This window comes from Ovis canadensis, chromosome 24, assembly GCF_042477335.2.
Source record: "Ovis canadensis isolate MfBH-ARS-UI-01 breed Bighorn chromosome 24, ARS-UI_OviCan_v2, whole genome shotgun sequence".
In the NCBI taxonomy this organism is placed as follows: Eukaryota; Metazoa; Chordata; class Mammalia; order Artiodactyla; family Bovidae; genus Ovis; species Ovis canadensis.
The window spans coordinates 45,628,342-45,653,503 of record NC_091268.1 but is presented as its reverse complement, the minus strand read 5'-3'; the positions used below and the strand labels follow the sequence as shown (position 1 = coordinate 45,653,503).

Here is a 25,162-nt window from a genome sequence, read left to right as displayed (position 1 = left end):
TCTTTTTCAAGATTGCTTTGGCTATTTGAGGGTTTTTGTATTTCCATACAAATCTTGAAATTATTTGTTCTAGTTCTGTGAAAAATACCGCTGGTAGCTTGATAGTGATTGCATTGAATCTGTAGATTGCTTTGGGTCGTATACTCATTTTCACTATATTGATTCTTCCGATCCATGAACATGGTATATTTCTCCATCTATTAGTGTCGTCTTTGATTTCTTTCATCAGTGTTTTATAGTTTTCGATATATAGGTCTTTAGTTTCTTTAGGTAGGTATATTCCTAAGTATTTTATTCTTTTCGTTGCAGTGGTGAATGGAATTGTTTCCTTAATTTCTTTTGGTACTTTCTCATTATTAGTGTATAGGAATGCAAGGGATATCTGAGTGTTGATTTTATATCCTGTAACTTTACTATATTCATTGATTAGCTCTAGTAATTTTCTGGTGGAGTCTTCAGGATTTTCTATGTAGAGGATCATGTCATCTGCAAACAATGAGAGTTTTACTTCTTCTTTTCCAATTTGGATTCCTTTTATTTCTTTTTCTGCTCTGATTGCTGTGGCCAAAACTTCCAGAACTATGTTGAATAGCAGCAGTGAAAGTGGGCACCCTTGTCTTGTTCCTGACTTTAGGGGAAATGCTTTCAATTTTTCACCATCGAGGATAATGTTTGCTGTGGGTTTGTTATATATAGCTTTTATTATGTTGAGGTATGTTCCTTCTATTCCTGCTTTCTGGAGAGTTTTTATCATAAATGGATGTTTAATTTGTCAAAGGCCTTCTCTTCATCTATTGAGATAATCATATGGCTTTTATTTTTCAATTTGTTAATGTGGTGAATTACATTGATTGATTTGTGGATATTGAAGAATCCTTGCATCCCTGGGATAAAGCCCACTTGGTCATGGTGTATCTTTTTAATGTGTTGTTGGATTCTGATTGCTAGAATTTTGTTGAGGATTTTTACATCTATGTTCATCAGTGATATTGGCCTGTAGTTTTCTTTTTTTGTGGCATCTTTGTCAGGTTTTGGTATTAGGGTGATGGTGGCCTCAGAATGAGTTTGGAAGTTTACCTTCCTCTGCAGTTTTCTGGAAGAGTTTCAGTAGGATAGGTGTTAGCTCTTCTCGAGATTTTTGGTAGAATTCAGCTGTGAAGCCATCAGGACCTGGGCTTTTGTTTGCTGGAAGATTTCTGAATTACAGTTTCAATTTCCATGCTTGTGGTGGGTCTGTTAAGATTTTCTATTTCTTCCTGGTTCAGTTTTGGAAAGTTGTACTTTTCTAAGAATTTGTCCATTTCTTCCACGTTGTCCATTTTATTGGCATATAATTGCTGATAGTAGTCTCTTATAATCCTTTGTATTTCTGTGTTGTCTGTTGTGATCTCTCCATTTTCATTTCTAATTTTATTGATTTGATTCTTCTCTCCTTGTTTCTTGATGAGTCTGGCTAATGGTTTGTCAATTTTATTTATCCTTTCAAAGCACCAGCTTTTGGCTTTGTTGATTTTTGCTATGGTCTCTTTTGTTTCTTTTGCATTTATTTCTGCCCTAATTTTTAAGATTTCTTTCCTTCTACTAACTCTGGGGTTCTCCAATTCTTCCTTTCTAGTTGCTTTAGTTGTAGAGTTAGGTTATTTATTTGACTTTTTTCTTGTTTCTGGAGGTATGCCTGTATTGCTATGAACTTTCCTTTTAGCACTGCTTTTATAGTGTCCCACAGGTTTTGGGTTGTTGTGTTTTCATTTTCATTAGTTTCTATGCATATTTTGATTTCTTTTTTGATTTCTTCTGTGATTTGTTGGTTATTCAGAAGCGTGTTGTTCAGCCTCCATATGTTGGAATTTTTAAGTTTTCTCCTGTAATTGAGATCTAATCTTAGTGCATTATGGTCAGAAAAGATGCTTGGAATGATTTCGATTTTTTTGAGTTTATCAAGTTTAGATTTATGGCCCAGGATGTGATCTATCCTGGAAAAGGTTCCATGAGCACTTGAGAAAAAGGTGAAATTCATTGTTTTGGCGTGAAATGTTCTATAGATATCAATTAGGTCTAACTGGTCTATTGTATCATTTAAAGTTTGTGTTTCTTTGTTAATTTTCTGTTTAGTTGATCTGTCCATAGATGTGAGTGGTGTATTAAAGTCTCCCACTATTATTGTGTTATTGTTAATTTCCCCTTTCATGCTCATTAGCATTTGTCTTACATATTGCGGTGCTCCTATGTTGGGTGCATATATATTTATAATTGTTATATCTTCTTCTTGGATTGATCCTTTGATCATTATGTAGTGGCCTTCTTTGTCTCTTTTCACAGCCTTTGTTTTAAAGTGTATTTTATCGGAGATGAGTATTGCTACTCCTGCTTTCTTTTGGTCTCTGTTTGCGTGGAATATCTTTTTCCAGCCCTTCACTTTCAGTCCGTATGTTTCCGTTGTTTTGAGGTGGGTCTCTTGTAGGCAGCATATATAGGGATCTTGTTTTTATATCCATTCAGCCAGTCTTTGCCTTTTGGTTGGGGCATTCAACCCATTTACGTTTAAGGTAATTATTGATAAGTATGAACCCGTTGCCATTTACTTTATTGTTTTGGGTTCGGGTTTATATGCCCTTTTTGTGTTTCCTGTCTAGAGAATATCCTTTAGCATTTGTTGGAGAGCTGGTTTGGTGGTGCTGAATTCTCTCAGCTTTTGCTTGTCTGTAAAGCTTTTGATTTCTCCTTCATATTTGAATGAGATCCTTGCTGGGTACAGTAATCTGGGCTGTACGTTATTTTCTTTCATCACTTTAAGTATGTCTTGCCATTCCCTCCTGGCCTGAAGAGTTTCTATTGAAAGATCTGCAGTTATCCTTATGGGAATCCCCCTGTGTGTTATTTGTTGTTTTTCCCTTGCTGCTTTTAATATTTGTTCGTGTTTGGTCTTTGTTAATTTGATTAATATGTGTCTTGGGGTGTTTCACCTTGGGTTTATCCTATTTGGGACTCTCTGTGTTTCTTGGACTTGGGTGATTATTTCCTTCCCCATTTTAGGGAAGTTTTCAACTATTATCTCCTCAAGGATTTTCTCTTGGTCCTTCTTTTTGTCTTCTTCTTCTGGGACTCCTATAATTCGAATGTTGGAGCATTTCATATTGTCCTGGAGGTCTCTGAGGTTGTCCTCATTTCTTTTAATTCGTTTTTATTTTTTCCTCGCTGATTCATTTATTTCTACCATTCTATCTTCTATTTCACTAATCCTATCTTCTGCCTCCGTTATTCTATTATTTGTTGCCTCCAGAGTGTTTCTGATCTCATTTATTGCATTATTCATTATATATTGACTCTTTTTTATTTCTTCTAGGTCCTTGTTAAAACTTTCTTGCATCTTCTCAATCCTTGTCTCCAGGCTATTTATCTGTGATTCCATTTTGATTTCAAGATTTTGGAACATTTTCACTATCAATATTTGGAATTCTTTCTCAGGTAGATTCCCTCTCTCTTCCTCTTTTGTTTGGTTTGGTGGGCATTTCTCCTGTTCCTTTACCTGCTGGGTATTCCTCTGTCTCTTCATCTTGGTTATATTGCTGCATTTGGGGTGGCCTTTCTATATTCTGGGAATTTGTGAAGTTCTCTTTATTATGGAGTTTCCTCACTGTGGGTGGGGTTGTATCAGTGGCTTGTCAAGATTTGTTGATTAGGGAGGCTTGTGTTGGAGTTCCGGTGGGTGGAGCTGGATTTCTTCTCTCTGGAGTGCTATGAAGTGTCCAGTAATGGGTTATGAGACGTGAATGGTTTTGGAGTAGGTTTGAGCTGCCTGTATATTGAAGCTCAGGGGTGTGTTCTTGTGTTGCTGGAGAATTTGCATGGTATGTCTTTTTCTGGAACTTGTTGGCCTTTGGGTGGTGCTTGGTTTCAGTGTAGGTATGGAAGCCTTTGATGAGCTCCTATCGAATAATGTTCCCAAGATTCAGGATTTCTGTGATGTTCTCAGGATTTGGACTTAAACCTCCTGTTTCTGGTTTTCAGTTTTATGTTTTCAGGTCTTATATTTCAGTTTTTATCCATTTTGAGCTTATTTTTCTATATAATATGAGAAAGTGGTACACTTTCATTCATTTGCATGTAGCTGTCCAATTTTCCAAACACTTTTCATTAGATACTCTCTTTTCCCTATCATTTATTCTTGCCTCCTTTGTCATAGATCAATAGATCATGTGAGTGTTGGTTTGTTTCCGTGATCTCTATTCTGTTTCATTGACCCACGTGTCTGTTTTTGTGCCAGGACTATAGTGTTTTAGGGCTTCCCTTGTGGCTCAGCTGGTAAAGAATCTGCCTGCAATGCGGGAGACCTGGGTTCGATCCCTGGGTTGGGAAGATCCCCTGGAGAAGGGAAAGGCTACCCACACCAGTAGTCTGGCCTGGAGAATATATAGTCCATGGGGTCGCAAAGAGTCGGACACGACTGAGTGACTTTCACTCACTTTACTCACCATAGTGTTTTGGTTACTACAGCTTTGTAGTATAGTGTCAAGTCTGGCAGCCTGATATCTTCAACTTTGTTGTACTTTCTCAAGATTGCTTTGGCTTAAAAATGAGACAGTGTTCAGAGTCTCTGAGTTTCAAGATGCAGTCAAGTGACGATATATCATTAAGAGCAAAAAACTTCCCCTTTTGTTTTCTTCTTTTTTAATTCTCTAAAGTAGTTTTCTTGCTTATGCTGTACAAGATGATCCAGTGTATTATAGGGAAAAATATTATGACTTATTTTTTATTTAAAAAATAGAAATTAAGCTTTACTAATATTTTCCTGATGTTCAAGCTGGTTTTAGAAAAGGCAGAGGAACCAGAGATCAAATTGCCAACATCCTCTAGATCATGGAAAAAGCAAGAGTGTTCCAGAAAAACGTCTATTTCTGCTTTATTGACTGTGCCAAAGCCTTTGACTGTGTGGATCACGATAAACTGTGCAAAATTCTGAGAGAGATGGGAATACCAGACCACCTGACCTGCCTCTTGAGAAATCTGTATGCAGGTCAGGAAGCAACAGTTAGAACTGAACATGGAACAGCAGACTGGTTCCAGATAGGAAAAGGAGTACGTCATCAAAGGCTGTATATTGTCATCCTGCTTATTTAACTTCTATGCAGAGTACATCATGAGAAACGCTGGGCTGGAAGAAACACAAGCTGGAATCAAGATTGCCGTGAGAAATATCAATAACCTCAGATATGCAGATGACAGCACGCTTATGGCAGAAAGTGAAGAGGAACTAAAAAGCCTCTTGATGAAAGTGAAAGAGGAGAGTGAAAAAGTTGGCTTAAAGCTTAACATTCAGAAAACGAAGATCATGGCATCCAGTCCCATCACTTCATGGCAAATAGATGGGGAAACAGTGGAAACAGTGTCAGACTATTTTGGGGGGCTCCAAAATCACTGCCAATGGTGATTGCAGCCATGAAATTAAAAGACGCTTACTCCTTGGAAGAAAAGTTATGAGCAACCTAGATAGTATATTCAAAAGCAGAGACATTACTTTGCCGACTAAGGTCCATCTAGTCAAGGCTATGGTTTTTCCGGTAGTCATGCTGGACTGTGAAAAAGGCTGAGTGCCGAAGAATTAATGCTTTTGAAGTGTGGTGTTGGAGAAGACTCTTGAGAGTCCCTTGGGCTGCAAGGAGATCCAACCAGTCCATTCTGAAGGAGATCAGCCCTGGGATTTCTTTGGAAGGAATGATGCTAAAGCTGAAACTCCAGTACTTTGGCCACCTCATGCGAAGAGTTGACTCATTGGAAAAGACTCTGATGCTGGGAGGGATTGTGGGCAGGAGGAGAAGGGGACGACCGAGGATGAGATGGCTGGATGGCATCACTAACTCGATGGATGTAAGTCTGAAAAGGGAGTTGGTGATGGACAGGGAGGCCTGGTGTGCTGTGATTCATGGGGTCGCAAAGAGTTGGACACAACTGAGCGACTGAAATGAACTGAGTATTCAATTTAATAAGGAATAGTTCTTATATATAATTCATAAACAGGTATCTTAGGGGTATGTATTCAAAACTTCTTACTGTCCATTTCTCTGTCAGCCAAGGTGGGCAACCCTAAGACACAGAGATCTTCCTGTACCTCTCAGGAAAGATTGTTAGATTTAGGGTGACATTTGATATTATGGACTATTAAATTCTTGGGCTTCCTGGGTGGCTCAGTGATAAAGAATCCACCTGCCAGTAAAGGAGCCATGGGTTCGATCCTTGAGTTGGGAAGGTGCCCTAGAGAGTAAATAGCAGTCCACTCTGGCATTCTTGCCTGAGAAATCCCATGGGCAGAAGAGCCTGAGTCAGACATGAGCTGGTGACTGAGCACAGAAGCAATTTTGTACAAGAATTAAGCAGGATAAACAAAAACTATAATATTTTTCCAGAACTCTTAATATCTTAGTTATGATTACCTTTTCTTTTAATGTGGTATAGTATCAAATATATAAATAAAGAATACTCAGTCTTTCACTGTGAGTATGAATATATATACAAGAATATTTCATTGTGTTTATATGTTTCATTAAGTTTGTGAAACTGTAAATTTAAAGGTATAACTATTTCTTATCTAATTTGTTAACAATACTTAATGCTTCAATAACTGTTCTGAGATTTTGTTGTGCTTTTAATACAAGATCATATTGACCCTGGAAATTATTCCAGGGTTAGTTAATCATAATTTCATCACAGAGTAGAGAAATGAAAGCACACTAGGTCAAGGGACAAGAGCACAGGATTGTATAGTTAGTTACTGAGATCTTTTTTACTGGTTTCCCTAAACTTGTTTTCCTTTTGATCAAAAGAAACTGACAAAAGATATTCTGTGATCATGGATAGAAATACTGAGTATTGTTAAGATATCAATACCCTTCAAAGCAGTCTACAGATTCAGTGCAATGTCTGTGAAAATTCCAACATCTTTTTTTTGCAACATGGAAAATCAGACACTCCTAATCATATGAAATGGCATGAAGCCCCTAAAAGTCAACACAGTATTGACTGTGTTTGGGAGAGTCACACTTCCCAATTTCAAAACTTACTACAAAGCTGTGTGGTACTAGAGTTAGTGTAAGCATATGGATCAGTGGGATAGAATTCAAAGTTCATAAATAAACTCTTACATCTATAGCAAAGTAATTTTTAACATGAGTTTAATATCCATTTAATTGGGAAAGAATTTTCTCTTCAACAAATGGTGCTGGAACAACTGGATTTTTCCATTGAAAAGAATGAATTTGGACCCCTACCTCACACCATGAACAAAAATTAACTCAAAATGAATAAGTGACCTAAATGTAAGGGCTAGAGCCATAAAATTCTTACAGGAAAATGTGTGTAGATCTTCATGACCTTGAATCTGCAGTGGATTTTTAGATATGACATCAAAAGCACAAGTAGCTAGAGAGAAAATACATAAGTTGGACTTCATCAAATTAAAAACTTCTGTGCATCAATTGGTATTATCAGGAAAATGAAAAAAAAAAAAACCCCAAAGAATGGGAAGAAAATATTTGAAAATCATATAATTGATAAATGTTTAATATCCAGAATTTGTAAAGACTACAACAAAAAGACAACTGAATTCAATAATGGGCAAAGAACTTAAGCAGATATTTATGCAAAGAAAATACACAAATAACCAGTAAGCCCATGAAAGATGCTCATCATTATAGTGATTGGGGAAATGCAAATCAAAATCAGGATGAGATATTACTTGACAGCTAGTAGGATAGTTATACTTTGAAGAAAGGAAAATAGCAAATGTTGGCAGGAATTTAGAGAAGTTGAAACCCTCGTACATGCTGGTGGAAATATAAAATGATGAATCCGCTGTGGAAAGCAGCTTGACATTCCTCAAAAAGCTAAACAGAATCACCATACATGCCACCAATCCTCCTTTTAGGTATATACCCAGACACCAGGTCCTCAAAGAGATACTTATCTGCCAGGTTTCACTGCAGCCTCATTCATAGTAACCAAAAGATGTAAACATCCCTAGAGTTCATCAGCAGGTAAATGGATGAACAAAAAGTGGCATATATGGACATGGGAGTGTTAGTCATAAAAAAGTGAAGTTCAAGTCTTGAAAACATTATACTCAGTGGAAGAATCTAGACAGAAAAAGACAAATATTTTCTGATGCCTCTTATGTGAAGTATCTAGAATATGCAAGTTCCTAGAGGCAAAAAGTAGAATGGGAGTTTCCAGGGACCTGTGGTAGGGGTAGGGAAGTGTGGAAGATGAGAGTTATGGTTTAACTGTAACAAAGTTTCTGTTTGTGGTGACAAAATAGTTGTGGAAATAGATAGTTTGCACTGAATTGTACATTTAAAATAAGTTGAAATATTGCATTTTATTTTATATATACATATATATATATATATATATTTACCATAGTAAAAAATTTCAAAAAAATACTAGGGCTGTAACAATCCTGTCAGTCTTGTGTCAGGTTAGTCTGTGATATACTTTGGGTTTATGTTGCTTAAAATTCATACTACTGGCAGCACTATTAAAAGATGAAAGAAGGGGAAATGACACGCATGAAAAAAGAAAAGGGAAGAAAAAGAAGTAGGTGACTTTCAGTGAAATGTTTCCAAACCTCCAGTCACTTATTTCCTTCACATGAATGGTTGTGAGGTTGCAGAGCCTTACCTCAGGGCCATTGCAATCTAAAGTCTTTGAGATGAGTGCCTTTGACAAGTCAAGTCACAAAATGACTCTTTTGGGTATGAGGGCAATGTCTACCCCCATGATATTTTAAAGAATAAAGATACTTCCTTTTTATTTTTTAAAGGAGAACTAGTAATTAATTACTTTAATGATTATCAGAAAATGAGGAGATAGAGTCAAAGACCACTACTAGTTTTTGTTTCCTAAAATACCTCCTTGTTGCTCCTCACCATGTTTATGCTTTCATTACTTTCTTGAACATGTGGAAAATAGTTATCGCTGTTTCAATGTTCATATTCTACTAACTGTGGCATCTTGTAATTTTTGAGTCTGTTTCTATTGATTGGTTTTTTTCCTCATTATGGATTGTATTTTCTGGCTTGTGTCTGTGGCTGGCTGTTTTTTTTAAGATGCCAAATATTGGGAATTTTTTTGTTTTTGATGAGTGCTGGATATTTTTGGTTTTCATAAATATTCTTGAGCTTTTTTCTGGGATACAATTATGCCACTTGGAAATAATATTTTTATTTCTTCTGAGGTTTGCTTTTATGCTTTTCTGGGTAGAACATCCAGAACAACCTTTAGGACAAAGCTTGTTTTTCCCTAGTGCTGAAGAGTCTGCCTAATTCCTGATGTGAACAAGATTTTTCCACTCTGGCCGGTGGGAGTGCCAGTTTTCCGCTGCCCTCTGTGACTCTGACAGTCATTCTACCTGCTCCTTCCGGTGATCATTCCCCTTCCCTTGGGTACTTTTGTCGCATGGATGTGCTGATACGGACTCCGGTGATGACCAGAGGAAAGATGTCTCCTGGTTTCCTGCTTCTTTCACAGTGAACCTGCCTTTTCTCCCATCCTCTGCTTTGCAAATTTCAGCTGACTTGGCTGACTGTCAACTCTGCGTTCTCAACTCAGGGATTCTTCTGGGATCCACCTGGTTTACCCCTAGCCACCCTACTATGGAATGAAAACTCTCTCCAGGGACTATGCTAGGGCAGTTGTAAGAATTATTTTGTTTTCTTTCTGTCTTTCTAAGATCATTACACTCCTATTGCCCAGTTTCTTAAAAAGTTTTTTTTTTTTCCACACATGTTGTCTAGTTGTTTTAGTTACTTTAAGTGGGAGAGTGAATTCAATCCCTGTTAGTTTACAATGCCCACTCTAGACTTTAAGCTGAGATGAAATTCTCTTTCAGTTTTCCACTCTCTTGAATGATATTTTTAGAAGCTTTGAAAGTTGAGACTTACCTCAAGTGCCTCTAATCAAGATAACTATGTTATTCCAGCTTTCTTTTTTTTGTTTTTCAATTGGACAGGCAAAAAGATTAAGAAATAAGAATTCCAGTGTGGCTGGAGAATTTGACTCATGGGTAAAGCTCAGAAACCAAATGTGCTTAGCTTTCCCAAATTATGTATCCCCACAGTACATTGCCAGGAGGGAATAATAGTCTACAGGGACTATCACATTGTCCACATCAAGGAGAAACAGTAACTTGTTTAGATTAGTCACTAAGGAAAAAGTTAAGGGGAATAATTGACTATATAAATATTCATGATGAGTTATTCAGAAGGGAAAGTATTGCTTCTAAACTTAAACAGAATTTTTTAACTGAGGAAGTTGTCAAAAGTCTTGAGATAAACTTACTTAAAGACTTAATACATAGAACAAAACCTCAAATTTTGAAGTGATCATGGGCATTTGTTACAAACAGACCAAGTTTTAATAGCTAGTTTGCTGTTTATTATCCATGTGACCTTGAGCAAAAAACTTGATCTTTCCAAGCCTTGGTTTCTTATGCGGCAAAATGGCGGTCATTTCATCTACCTTGTAAGGTTTCTTTTAAAAATTGCCTGGTACCATGTGTTTGAATTACTTTAACAGTTCTTGGCACATTCACTGTGCTCAAAAATATTTATTCCCTTCTTTTACATCAGATTTATACTTACCATAGGAGCCTTTTCTAAACTTTCTGATTTCAATTCCCTTGTAGCTATCAGTTCCACAACACCTGCTTGTCTCAATCATGACAAACACCATTTTCCTCTCAAATAAAATCCTCCTTATACTCTGTTTTCTCAAACCTGAACTCTTTTATTTCCCTATCTATACTGGATCTCAGAGCTATTACCTTCAAATTTGAACTCTTTTTCTTCCTCTTAGTTAACCTGTTTACGTAGTCACTCTATTTCTCAGGAAGCATTTGGCTATGATTATCTTCGCCTTTATATGACTGATGTTCAAATGCCCTTATCATTTCTTACATAGATGATTCCTGTGGCCTCCCAATGATAGAATCTGACCCACCTCTCTTTCCTTTGCCCTGTTATTCTACAAAGCTTCCACACTTGTTGTTTTTTAAAAATGTTTATTTACTTATTTTCTTTATTTGGCTGCACCAGAGCTTGGTTTTGGCATGCAAAGTCTTAGTCATACATGTGGGATCTAGTTCCCTAATCAGGGATTGAACTTGAGCCCCCTTCCTTGAGGAAATGGATTCCTGCCACTGGACTGGATAAGTCCCAACAGTTGTTTTTCTGAGAGTCAGAACTCGCTATTAAACCGTCTTGTTTAAGATCCTGCGGACGAAGTTCCACACTCCTGGGGCTATTAGCAGAATCTTCCACTAGGATGTATGAAGCTACCTCTTCATCCTCCCTTTCTGCCTCTGCTTCCCTATGGTTTGTACCTTCTGCTTGTTTCTTCTGGAGTGCTTTTATTTTTTTCCTTCTGTAGCCCAATTTCACTTCTGGCAGACTCTTCCTGCCACCACCCTGTGGAAATAAACTCCTTTAATGCTTTATTCAGATAACTACATGGATGTGACTAATTCATCTCTGAAAGAATTTGGGGTCAGGATTTTAATTGTGAAAAGGCAGACAAATATTTCATACTTTTAAAATATTCAAGATGTTAAAAGAATTGAAACATTTCAAGTTAGGTGAAAGGGGAATTCTCGTAACTATTATGCAATACAATTCTCTAATCTTACTGTTCTGTAGCTCTTTAGTCCATTTAGTACCACAGTTGATGCATTTTTTCTGCTGCTTCTCCTCTCGCGAATCTCCCAGGTTTCGGGGTTTCTATTGGTTTGTCTTATCTCACTGTCCCAACACCCATCCATCTATGCAAGCATCTGTCCTAGCCTCCTTTCTTCCCACCCAGTACCCAAACCTTTATTGCCAGGTTTACTAGGTACTATTAAGGAAGAAACAGTCATAGTCGAAACCATCAATGAACTTCTGTGTATTTAAGTAGAAAATCTAATCCAGACCTGTTACAGACTCTTGGTATTCTGTTTCTCCTTTCTTTTCTTTTTCTGTTTTTTCCTTATTTTCATTTTCCCTACCATTTTGTTTATGTCTTTTGCATTTCCTGTATCATATTTTTATGTGTTTTCTTGAATATGCCAGTATTTCAGTTGTCCAGGAATATTTATCTAATACCTTCTAAGTGTCAGGTGTAGTTCTGGACACTCGAGGTTGAATGGGGAACAAGATGAAACCTTTGGCTTAGTGAAGCTTCTACTCTGTTGAGGGAGGCAAACAGCAAACCTGAGAGCAAACGATAACATAATTTTTCATGTAATACATTTTATGAAGTAGACAAAGCAGTAGTGGGGGCTGGCAGGGTGTTGCCACTTTAACTGGAGTCATTGAATTAGTCCTTTTTGTTCTGGTGATGTTTAAACTGAAGCCTGAATGACGAAAAGAGGGAAGAACGTTTAGGCAAGATAAGTGACAAGATCATGGCCTTGACTCAGGAGTAAGCCTGACATATTTAAACGTGAGGGGTAGGGGAGACCTTTGTGGCTAGAGCAGAGGGAATGTATTCAGGAACTGATCACATGATATTTTCTAGTTCATAGTAAGGAGGCTATAAACTCTCTTAGTTTCCTGGGTGACTGTAATGCATGATCACAAACCAGGAAACTTAAAACAATAAATTTATTATCATCTTGTAGTTTTTAAGGCTGAAGTTCCGGCATTAAGTGTTGGCAGGGCCATGATTTCTCTAAAGTCTCAGAAAGGAGTCCTTCCTTTGCTATACTGGGTTCTGGTTGCTTCTTACAATCCTTGATGATACTTGGCTTATAACCACATCACTTCAATGTGTGCCTCTATTCACATGGGCTTTTACTCTCTTTGTAGCTCCATACATCTGATTTCCTTATAAGGAGAGCAGTCATTGGATTTAGGTTCTACCTAAATCCAGTATGACCTCAACTTAATTGCACCTGCAAAGTCCCTATTTCCAAACAAGGTCATTTATATCAGTCAGGTTTCTCAACAGAAGCAGAGCCAATAAAATGTATAGACTTGAACAGTTATGGAGGTTCACAAGTTTCAAAATGTGCAGTCAGCAAGCTGGAGACCCAGGAGAGCTGATGGTTAGTTCCAGTCTGAGCCCCAAAGTCTGAGAACCAGAAAGACTGGAAAGCTTGGCACCAGAAAAGTCTGTGTGTCAGTCTGTCTGAGCCTGAAAGGGGGAGGGGGAGAAACTGTTTCACTTTGAAGGCTGAGTCAAGGGAATTCCCTCTTAATTTGAGTACAGCCATCCCTTTTGTTCTATGAAACTGATTGGATGAGGCCCACTTACATTATGTTTTACTTACAGTATGCTTTACTCATCCTGTTGGTTTAAATGTTAAACTCATCCAAAAACACCTTCAGAGTAACACCCAGACTAACATTTGAGCAGATATCTGTCTGGTTACCCAGCGGCACAATTAAGTCGATGCATAAAATTAACCCTCACAATCACATTCTTAGGTTCCAAGAAGGCCCTGTAATTTTAGTGGGACACTATTTAGCCTACCATATAAGTAAGTATTTAAAAAGCCTCTCAAAGGTGTTAGAAGGAATGTTATAATTTTTACTTTAAAAGTTTACTTTTCCTTTTATGTGAATAACTGCAGATAAAAATGAGAGCAAGAATGAAATTAGCGGGGAAAGCCAGAGGCTGCTGAATAGAGATGAGAGCTGGTAACAACTTGAAATGGATTGTAACAGATTGAAAATTGAATTTGGAAGTGACCGTTTCCACCTCTGATGTTTTTTCAAGTTGTGCCCACATTTTTACTTCCACTAATGGCTCATTTCTCTATTTATATATATTTTGCATCTCTGTAAGTTATCAGTAATCTTTATCTCCAAGGCACATTTCTTAGGATTAAAATTTTAGGTTCTTTTAATTTTCCTTGTTTTCTAAAACACTACAGAAAACAAATGAGCTCGTCTTGTGACCTTTGTAAGAAATACACTTGGCCAAGTGATTCTTAGCATGATCCTTCTACTTTTCAATCCCAAGAAGAAAAAGTATAACATGAGGGTGGATAGGCAGGGATTATCACACATGATAATTTGGAAGAATTTTAAAATACTGTATTTAAATTAGCCCTAGGGTCAGAGCTTACATTTTCCTCTGGGATGAAGCACACATCCATCACATGCTTTGGGAGCGTAATAGTAGCCATGGCCTCTCTGTGTAGATCTCTAATGAAAGGAGTACATCTATTTTAGATGGGTAACTGATTTTTTAAATCCCTTGTTTTAGGTAAGATGTTAAAACAGAAATGTTAACTTCATGGGTTTAATGAGTAGCTTCAATAAGAGCTTAGTGACAGAGATGGAAAGAAAGTCAGGTGGGGGGCAATGAGAGGAGCAGAATGAGCATGCATTTAATGAATATCTACTGGCAGACTTGAATGTCAGCAGCAGCATTCTCCTTCCTGGAAAATGTCTTTCAACTATGCATCCCATTACTATTCCTGCAGCCCATGTAGCTTGGAGATTGAGCTAGAGTGTGTTTGTAAGAAAGCTCTTCTTTACAACTTAATGAATTCGAGGTAGGTAATTTGCAGAGATTGCTGGAGCAGTGGTCAAATCTGGGAAAAAAAAAAAAAAGAAAGAAAGAAAAGACCTTGTTAAACAGGAGATAGCTTATAATGAGCCTGGAAATCACATATCTGATAGCCAACTGTCTGGAATTTCTTCATATTCTTGTCTTCTCGTGGAAACCACTGAATACTTTCTTACTCTGTTTTCTCCGTCTCTCTATACCTCTCATTTCTACCTAATACAGAGAAAATATGAATGAATTGGCAACTCTATCACTTAAAGAAATAATTTCTTAAAGAAATAAGTCTTTTTCATTATTCAACAAACATATTTGCCTAAACGTGTGTATATGATGTGACTTCAAATGCTTTTAAATTCAAGCATGCTTTTATGTATTGCATTAAAAAAAAAACGGAGTTTTTCAAGCCTCATTTTGACTTACACCCTTTTTTAGATTCTGTGGCCACTTTTGCTATATAGTTTGGACAATGTATGCAGTCTCTGTCCAAGCAACCAAAATGGAAGCCCCTTCCTCTCATTATAAATTGGGGAAGCACAGAAAGTTAAAATTCAACTTGATTTCATCAAATGGTTCAGTGGTCAGGACATCACCACCTATCTGCTTTCCTGAGCCCTTCCTTCATGGTGTCTGTCTCCTGAACATGAGAAAACAATAATAATCCCTAGATGCACATTTGTAAACAAATAGCTATAGAAACATAAAACATTTCTAACAGTAAAAAAGCTGTTTTTAAATACTTATTTCATTCTTATAGCATAATCTGGGACTTTCCTGGTGGCTCAGGTGGTAAAGAATCTGCCTACAATCCCTGGGTTGGGAAGACCCCCTGGAGAAGGGAATGGCAACCCACTCTTGCCTGGAAAATCCCATGGACAGAGGAATCTGGTGGGACCACATTCCTTGGGGTCACAAAGAGTTGGACACAACTGAGCTACTAACACAACTGCTGCTGCTGCTAAGTCGCTTCAGTCGTGTCCGACTCTGTGCGACCCCATAGACGGCAGCCCACCAGGCTCCCCCGTCCCTGGGATTCTCCAGGCAAGAACACTGGTGTGGGTTGCCATTTCCTTCTCCAATGCGTGAAAGTGAAGTCACTCAGTCGTGTCTGACTCATAGCGACCCCATGGACTGCAGCCTACCAGGCTCCGCCACCCATGGGATTTTCCAGGCAAGAGTACTGGAGTGGGGTGCCATTGCCTGCTAACATAACAATGTAGCATAATCTATTGTTGCCCATGGTTTCAGTTGTTCATGGAATTTGTGACTTGGAAAAATGTTAAAACTATCAAATATTTTCAGCTTTTAAATATATACTTAGATTTAAGTATAAATGGCAGAGACTTTTCTGGACTTCTGGTTAGCAAGGCCTGAGGCATGTGGTATGTGACCTGAGCTGTCATTGAAACCCTGACTCTGCCCTGTTGCTGGTCATAGAACTTCTGGTATACCTCTGTCTGATGGTGAGGACCAGGAATAGCATCCCACTGAACACAGTGCCTTAGTAGATTCTTGGGCTTATAGAACTGGACCAAGGAGAAATCACTTTATTTCAGAAACGTTTCTGTTCAAGTTTTCCAGCAATGATTGAAGGGAGCTGGCAATCGGCCAAGAAAAATATAGTGGAGAAAGGAGTTAGAGGGGAGGAAATGTCAACGCCATGGACATTTGGCAAAGTAGCTTAGAAGAGTTTTTCTATGAACTTTTCTGCTAGGTCCAGAAATTATAGCTGAATGCCACACACACACACAAATTGTGAGTCCAAATGTGGGTAGCCTCTGGCTCTCTGGTTCTATATGCTTTCTAGCAAACGTTGAAACTCCAGTGGACCTTTAATGTACATGAGGATCTTGTGTCTGTTCCTTCATGTATCTGTCTGTGCTTGTGCGTGTGTGCATGCGTGTGTATGTGATGGGGGTGTTGTAAGGCAGGGTTCTTAAATGCTTTGTTGCATTATGTTAATTCCTCGGCAGTGCAATCAAATTCATGTCGTAATTAAAGCTGTCAGTTGGAAGGCAAGCCAATCGCCACGAAAACACAGCATAACAAATGAAGTGAAATGATTCTGCGTGTAGCTATACAATGCTTCGCCAGGCATGAAATTAAATAAGTAATTTGATGTTGACATCAGAAATTGAAATGATACCCACTGTTCCCTCATTCAGTCAGACCTGCATAAACAATAGCCAGAACAAATATGCACAACAAAGCTCTCTTCTCCACCCAGCTCCCTGAGTAATGTACAATATATATGCAAAATGAGTATAACAGAGCTTCCCGGGACCTGAAGGATGTCATTTTCTTGGTATACAATAAGATGATATGTATGTGGGGGTGGGGAGGTGGGCTTGAAGGGGTCCTTCCGCTTCTGGGATAAAATACATTTGCAGAAAGGGGGAAAAAACACTGAAATAAACAAATCCGATGCTCTCTCTGAGTAATTCATTCTAAAATGAGTTTGCCTCCCAGGGGCACGACTCCAGGCTGGTGGAGATCTAACTTGGCTTTTGCCTTCCTGTGTTCCGCGGTGGGTGGGGGTGGTGGGTGCTGGAAACAGGTGATGCCATCACATGGCTAATCATTGCTCTGAGGAGCCGTCTCCATGACTACTGTTGCTCTCCCTATGTACCGTTTATAGGATCACAAATGCAGCAAGGTTTTTGAAAATCCAGTATCCAGGATCACATATCTAGGTTCTTTATTCCCCCAAGCCTGTCTGGAGCACTGAGGGGAAGAAAGTTTTGCTCCAGGTGCTGCATTTAGGAATGCCCTGGAGCATCATGTCCTCGTTTGATGCAGATGCTCTTTGGACTTACAGCACCGTTATTTCCTTTTCAAACTGGTATAAAATCAAGAATCATATCTATATTTGGAGATAGGACTTTTGGAGGTGTTAAGTTCACTTGAGTCCCCTCCCCATACAGTCTGAATATTCATTGATTTATCTATACATTAATTCAACTAATACTTACTAAATGCCTCCTATGTGCAAGGCGTTGAGCTAAGTGCTAGGGAAACCAGGATGAGTCAAGCAGATGGTACCTGCTACCTGTGGTTTGCAGAGCAGGGACAAGGCATTTAGGTAGAACAGTTAGAGGTTGCCCAAGTAACTGTTGCATCACCGTGGAAGTCCATTCCCTGTAGGTGGAAGGTGTAACAACCGGTCCAAGCCTGGCAGGGAGAGGCCTCGCTGGTACAAGGATTCCTCGCTGAGACCTGAGGACTGTCTCAGTGTTAGTGTTCTTTTTGTTTCAAGCTTCTCTGGGGCCTCTCTCGTTCATAAAGAGGACACTGCAAATTAAAGAATTTGTAATGAGAGGTTTTAGGGGGAAAAAACAACACAAACGGACAAGTTTAAAATTCAGTCCAAGTTCTTTTTTGGGTCTCGTTCCCCTATGAAGTGATGTCCCAGGTGCATTTCAGCATCACTGTTTTTTAATTCCTTATGTGTGAGAACTGTGGAAGCCTAAACTGATAACTTTCGTGACTAAAACCTTTAGAAGAATGGTGCTTTTCACTACTTCCCTTTACCCACACATTCTTTGCATTTTAGTCTACTAATTATGTTTACAAAATGTCTCAGTTTTGAAAAGCGCTCTGTGTGTACTAACTGGTGCCTTGAGGGAATAAGCTGGCAAGTAGGTCACACACTGGAAAAGTCATCCAAACCCACTGGGCTTTTTATTTTCAAGTCAGTCTGGGCTCTTTCCTCTTGCTGCCCCTTTGCGGCCACAAAACTGAGTAGCTTGAGACCAGGGCATTGAATGTCAGCAAGTCAGGGAGGCAGGCTGATGCGTGTCTGTTTAGTCTCAGTGCAGGGCGAAATGCCATCATTAATTCATTACCCAGCTGCCTGTCAAATAAATTGGCAATTACGTCCACCGCAGAAGCTTGGAATTCAGTAAATAGCACGTTAGCATCTCTGAGTTGTTGAGAGATGTAAAGGGGAAAATTAAGCAACACGGTGTTTGTATCAGTAGCAGATGACAAGGGGCTGCGTACACAGGCAATGTGGTGTCGTGATGAAAAGCCTGCGAAGAACTGGTAATGAGCTGTGTGGATTGGAACGTGTTAAAAACCATTGCTGATTTTCCACTTTGTTTTTATGCTTTCTTGCAGAGTTCAGCTCCTTCCAGCTTGGGAACAGGCTACTTCGTAAGTTTTATCTCAACTTCCACATGTGTGCCTTGCGCTGGCATTCATTTTCTTGTGTAATATATACTCATTAGGATGTGAAAAAAAAAAGTCCAAGAAATTCCCTCTCAGTCCTGAAGAGCAGACTGATGTCCATCTTTTAACTAAGAGTTGTTTTATTTTTAAAATATATCGCCAGCTGGGCACTAGGGTTCACAAGTCTGGTTCCTAGCACCCAGGACGTTTGCCCCTCACCTGGCAGAGTAAGGAGATACAGGGAATCATGGTTGGCCTGTGCCACCTTTCCTGAAAAATTGGTTTTTTAGTGAGAAGTGTCAAGTGGAAATGGTCAAGTGGAAGATGGAATTCAATTTATGCAATGAGGTATACATGTTCTTTAAGATCCCTTGAAGAACTGCCCCACTTATACAATGAATTGCCATATTTTAATTTTTTTGAGAGGTGGCTGTATGCTTTCTCTCACAGTCTGAGTAGGTGGCCTTTAGATTTTTTTTCCACCAGTCATCAAACTCCTCATTTTATTGACTATAGATGTATTATTTTATTTTAAGACCTTATTCTCTGTCCTTTGGGAAGTGTGTGGATGGTGATACACCTCAGGGCTTATCCCAGTATTTCTCATTCATGAAGAAATTGTCACTTCCATGCCTTTTATCTATAGCTAAATTATCCTTCTTGGATTCAGTAATGCTTTTCAAAATACAAATAAATAAGAATTACACATAAACGTTATTTACACAGTGGGATAACATGCCCATGTAGACATTTGTTGTGATATTTAAAGGAATTTGAAGGAATCTTATTTATGTTCTGAGTGATGAACACAGATACTCTAATATCTGCTCAGCATTTTCAGGGAAAATAATGAAATCATGCAAATAAAGTGGAAAATGATTACTGATTCTGTTGTGTTGCCTTTAAATTTCTCCCCCCTAAAATGCTAATTACTTTGGCTTTTTTCTGCCCACACATTTATCTTCTTACATTTACGTTAAAGCCATGAAAACAAGCATCATTTCATTGAATAATAAGTCTTTTCCAAGCTTAGATGAAGTGGCGTTTATTAAATGGTGATTTTTTTTTTTTTTTTGGTCTTAGCCTATGATACAAAGAGAAAGGGTTGATGATTTCTTGTTACCTGCTTCATAGTGTTAGCACACTTATCCTTACTCCTTATTGTGGTTGAATATTCATGCTTATAGAAACAAGCAGGATGCTGAAACAAGATCCTGCTTCAGCAGCCGAAATAACAGAAGTAGTCCCATCTGCCATCTCTTCACACCAGGCTGGATGTGGGTTGAGATGCTGGAAGTAAAATCTGGAGCCTGCCAATGTTTATTCTCTATCCAAAAGCTAAATCCCCCCTCTTTACTTTCTTCAGCAGGAGGAGGCCAATGCCACTGACTCAGCCTCTGATTACTTCCAGACTGAGCATTCAAATATATATATATATATGATTGTCAGTAAGAGCACTCTGAAAGAAGAAAGTCACCTCTAAAAGTACTGAGAATTTTATTATGCTTTTGGTCACTTACTTTTCTAATTCCAGGAATGTTTAATTCTGTAATATAGGTTCTTATGAATCAAGAGTCTTTTGCAATTATAAATCTCAAATAATTTTTGCACTTACAAAGAGCTGGATGAGTATAAAAGGTTTTTTTTTACTTTGGAAAAATTATTCTTAATATTACTTTGCTTATATATAATAATCTGTAGTATTATTAGCTTACATGGAGGAGATACATACCAGATGTAAGTTCAGCTCTCAACTATGACAAAAATGTTCTACATAGAATGTGTTTCCAATAATGGGATTATTATGTTATGAAAGTACAAAATCCATCGTTGTTATTGCCAAGACCTCATCAAAAAGCATCTTCTGTTTCAGTTTCTATCTCAGCAATATCCCATGTAATATTTATTTTCAGGTATTGGTGAATTTCACCCTTCTAAGTGGTGATTTCATGCCAATATATTCTTTGCACTGTTCTTTATAATCTATGATGTCATAATGACCTTTACCTAAGTCTATAGTGAAGGCTCAGCATCAGGTAAGTGGAATGGTGATATTTCGACTTTATCCTTAATCCTCTTCAGCATCACTTTGAAGTGTGGGCAGAAGCAGATTACCTGCACAGTCAATGAGCTATTAATGCAATTGAACCATAGTGTGAATCCTAGTATAAGAAAACTGAAGGCACTCACCTCTTCAGTTTAACAACCCGAAACTGTTTTCTTAAATACTCTCCCCTTGCCCCAACATTACTCTAACTTCAGAATCTTCTTTGATGTAGACTGTATGCTCCTGTAGAACTTTTAGTGAACTAGGGTAGAATGCTGATCATTGTGTATGCTAATAAAATAGATGCCCACATAACTGTATGCACCTGCAGGTATATATGTACACGTGTGTGTGTGTGTGTGTGTACCTTACCCACAGCCAGTATGTTTTACTTTCTTTCAGTTCTTTTCATTAATCAGTAGTAGTAACTTAAAGGCTTTGAAGAATAGACTTTTGTTTTTGATGAAATTGTATTTGTTTATACCTCCTTGGTTTTGTGTTTCATAGATGTCTGCTTAGGTCTGTCACTTTTCCAATCCATTTATAAGCTGAAGATTCGAGAAATGAGAACAGCAGCTAAAATCAGTATTTACATAAGCATATTGCAAAGAATTCTTAAAGTAGACAAAATAGAGAAGGATTGGAACAAACTTTTCACATTTTTGGGAGCTTATGAATAATGTGGGTGTTATATACACAGAGAGACACACATATATATTCATTACATACTCATGCTCAGCTCATATTCTAAATATAAATGGAAGTATATACTAGTTGGAATCTATTTGCTTTTTTATTTTTTTGGCAAGAGTACCAAAACTTGTTGGAGTGTGTAGGATTTTCTTTAAAAAAACACACATTAATGCAATGAACACATTTTTCTTTTCAATTTAAATGTTTTGGCCTATATTTTCTTCTTTTGAAGAAAGAAAGTATTTGAAGTTTTATTATGCATAACATATAATTAAGAACTTAGAGACAGTATGATATAAAGAGTACTTGTATGACCTTGGATGATTTCTTTCTTGTCTCTGAGTCTGTTTCCTCATCTTTGCCTACCTAAGAGAGTTGTGAATATTAAATGAGGTAAGATATTTAATGCACACGAAGCAGCTTTCAATAATAGGAAATAATACGTATTTTCTTCTGTGATCCCCACTGTATAGTGTGATGGAGTAAATGTGACCTCATTAAGTGGTTGTGAAGTGTTGTGATGGAGAAGTACCACTGGAAATTCACAATAAAAAGTAAACATTGTAATTTGTAACTGTAGGATAGGAATATTTTGTTCTCGTTGTATACTTTCTTGGGAGGCTAGGGTTTTGTGTTTGGTCAGCTGTATACCAGTTTGCTCCATATACAAACATGAAACAAATACGGAATTCCTTCCCTGTCATTCTCTTTGATCATGATGAGGTCAGAGTTCTGTAGGCCGTCCACATATTATGGCTGTTTTAATTTGTCTTTTAAAGTTATTTGTTGATTTTTTTCCCCTCAGTCCTGAGGCATTTAAAGACTGCTGATAGCTCTTTGGGTTGGGCTGAGAGTAGGAAGGAGATGGCTTATAAGGAGACTTGAACTTGGCTTAGTGAACTGTTATATTAAAAACTAGAAAGATGTCACACCAAGATTTTATGACTGTGACACTTCTTTTACTTGGGATAGAAGTCTCAGGGAAGAAGAGATTCTTTTTTAGGAAGATAATGAGTTTGGAAGTTAGAGTACAAAGTTAGAAATTTAATTATCTTCAGTGATAGTTTAAAAGAGGTGGCCAGAATAACAGGAAAATCAAAACATTGCCACCCAAATTTAAATTTACATTAAACCAGTAATTCCCTGTAGTAACTTCAGTATGTCCTGAAAAGTCAGCTGTGGCCTTATCACAAAATGTCTTTGAGATGTGACTGTTTGTGTATTCAATAATATCCCTAAGTGACCCCTAATAGTTACCCAGTAATTCACCTAAGTACGTTTGAAATAGCCTCAGAGATTCTCTGTATCCAAAGAGAGTACACGGTCACTAAAGTGGTTAATTATGGGATATGTAATATAAAAATTTAAAGAATATATTATTCTGATTATAATAATAAAACAAAAGCCTTGGAACCTATCAGTCACCTTAAAATCTAGGACATTGCTAATGATTTTGGAGCTGTATGTGTACTATGCAGAAACACTGAGCAAATCAAATCATTTGTCCTTCGGAATGGTAAATTTGCCACTGTTTTGAGCTGTAACCTTTAAAATATTACCCTGAGCTATATTTGCCTCCTTGAAAGTAACAAAACTAGAATCTACACTTAAGTTTTGTGTTTTGTTAAGATTGGGAACCACAGAATTATTTATACTGGAGGGTTGCTTTATAGCTGTTACTCTGACAGATTCGTCAACATAGTCACCAATAAACTCTAATTTCAAGGGACTTAGACTAAAATTGTAATTCTATTTTCTATTTCCCACTCTTACCTTTTAAAAATGTTTTTGATTGGTTTTTAACACTCTGATTTTCAGAATGGGGTCTGTGAGCCATGAGCGGCATACTCTGATTAAGTGAACATTACAGTCTAAATTTGGGTGAGCAGACATTTCATCATTTGTAGAATCTGTGCAGTGAGATGACTCTTCTTGCTCACCCTTTGGAAATTGTCTTCTGTCTCCACACCAGGTTTACCTTCTTTGTGAAGTACAAGGTAATCAAGAAATTTGGTGAATAAAATAAGCAGAAAGGATGAGTTGGTGTCTCCAGTTGCCACCAATCCCATCATGTTCTCATTTTCTGAACTTTTCTGTGAGGGAATAGACTAAGTATTTTTAAACATCTACAGGAATCTTTGTAGTTGGCTGTTGCAAACTAATTACGGAGGTAGAATGAAAACCTGGGTGCTCCTCCTGGATGTGGGGATGAGTCCTCAGTCTGGCCTCCCTGTCTTCTCACCTCCCTTCTCTGTCCCCTCAGATTTGAAGAAAGTAAATCATTTAAAAAAATATGATTTGAGAAAAGAAAATGATTTGAGGGGAAAAAAAGATTTTACCAGCCACTGGACTAGATAATCGCTAAAGGGCCTTCAGTTCTCTATTTTCCAAGATCTGTAATTCTGTCTGCCCCACATCTAAATGTCTGCCCCAGGGATCAGCCCTTCCGATCGGCTTTGCTGCCTTTCTCTGCTGTCCTCTGAGACACAGGAGTGCAAGGCCATAGTCCCCTTACTGCTTAATGAATACTGCTCTTCAGTTGAGTGACCAAGTTTGCCTTTCTTTGAAATTAACAATTGTGAACAGTATTTTTGTATTTGCATTCTTTAGTTACATAAACACATAGAAATAGGCTATAAGCTTATGCTGTCCCACAGCTAGTATATCCCTATTTGGTCATAGAGATGATACAGTATAAAGCTTTTAGCAAAGTAAGCAAAGTGCATTGATAGTCCCAGAGGGGACATACAGGTCACTGTCATGGAATTCAGAAAGTAGTATTCTTTATTTTTTTAAAATCTGTTTCCCAGCATTGGCTTTAAGGGAGATTGTCTTATCCTTGTTGGGGATTTCCAAATTACAGAAATGTTGAATGAGTTGGTATGAGCAATATAAACTTAAACCATGGGCAATGTGAAACCCCAAGGTTTAACTCTGACTACCCACACAACCTTTATTTTGATAGATTTAACTGGCCTGGAGTTTTATGGACTATCAATCAGAAGAATCTTTCAGATCAAAGATTCATTCTTTTGCTTAACTGCTTTAAGAAATATTTTTCCTGAAATTGTAAATGAAATGCTTCCCAAGCCATTGCATAAGGAACTTAGAGCTTGGTGAAATACCAAGAGTACCATTTGAAAAGAGGTTAAAAAACACAACTGGGGCTTGTTAAAAAGGAAAAGTGCTATTTTAACTCCAAGTGTCACATTTTCCTATAGTCAGCTCTAGCAGTAAACAAGAGTTATTGGAGGCTTAGATGGTTTGAGACACTTCACTTATCTCCTAGTACTTGACTTCAGAAGCCAAACATTTAAAATGCATTTTGCTCGTACAAAAATGTTTATCCATTTAAAACACAGTATCATTTTAACAAAAGCGCCTTAGTGACAAGCTGTTTAGATACAGTACAGTTAATAAACTGTCAGGTCCAATACACGTATGCTTGAAAAGACCAACACAGTTACCCAAAGATTGGCATTATAAATCACTGTTAACAAACCTAATTTGCTTACTAGGCTAATGAATGATCTCCAATCTTTTTCTAATTAGCTTCACTAACAGTCACGTTAAAAGGACCTGCCTTATACTACATATAGTATATGTGATGTCTTTTCTTTCATATTTTCCATATTTGGTTTATAGGGTGCAAACAAAACAAACAGAAAAGACTTTCAGTCTCTCTTGACCACTCCCTGGTAATAAATTCAG

General features: G+C 37.8%; 1 protein-coding gene across 2 annotated transcripts in view; it reads left to right on the top strand.

Annotated features, from left to right (window-relative positions):
- AUTS2 (activator of transcription and developmental regulator AUTS2) overlaps window positions 1–25,162 on the top strand; it is a 1,204,224-nt gene that overhangs the window by 519,776 nt on the left and 659,286 nt on the right. For both annotated transcript variants that reach the window (XM_069570963.1, XM_069570962.1), the window contains exon 4: window positions 18,661–18,696. In XM_069570963.1, coding sequence (XP_069427064.1) covers window positions 18,661–18,696 — 36 coding nt within the window. The remainder of the gene's footprint in view (window positions 1–18,660; window positions 18,697–25,162) is intronic.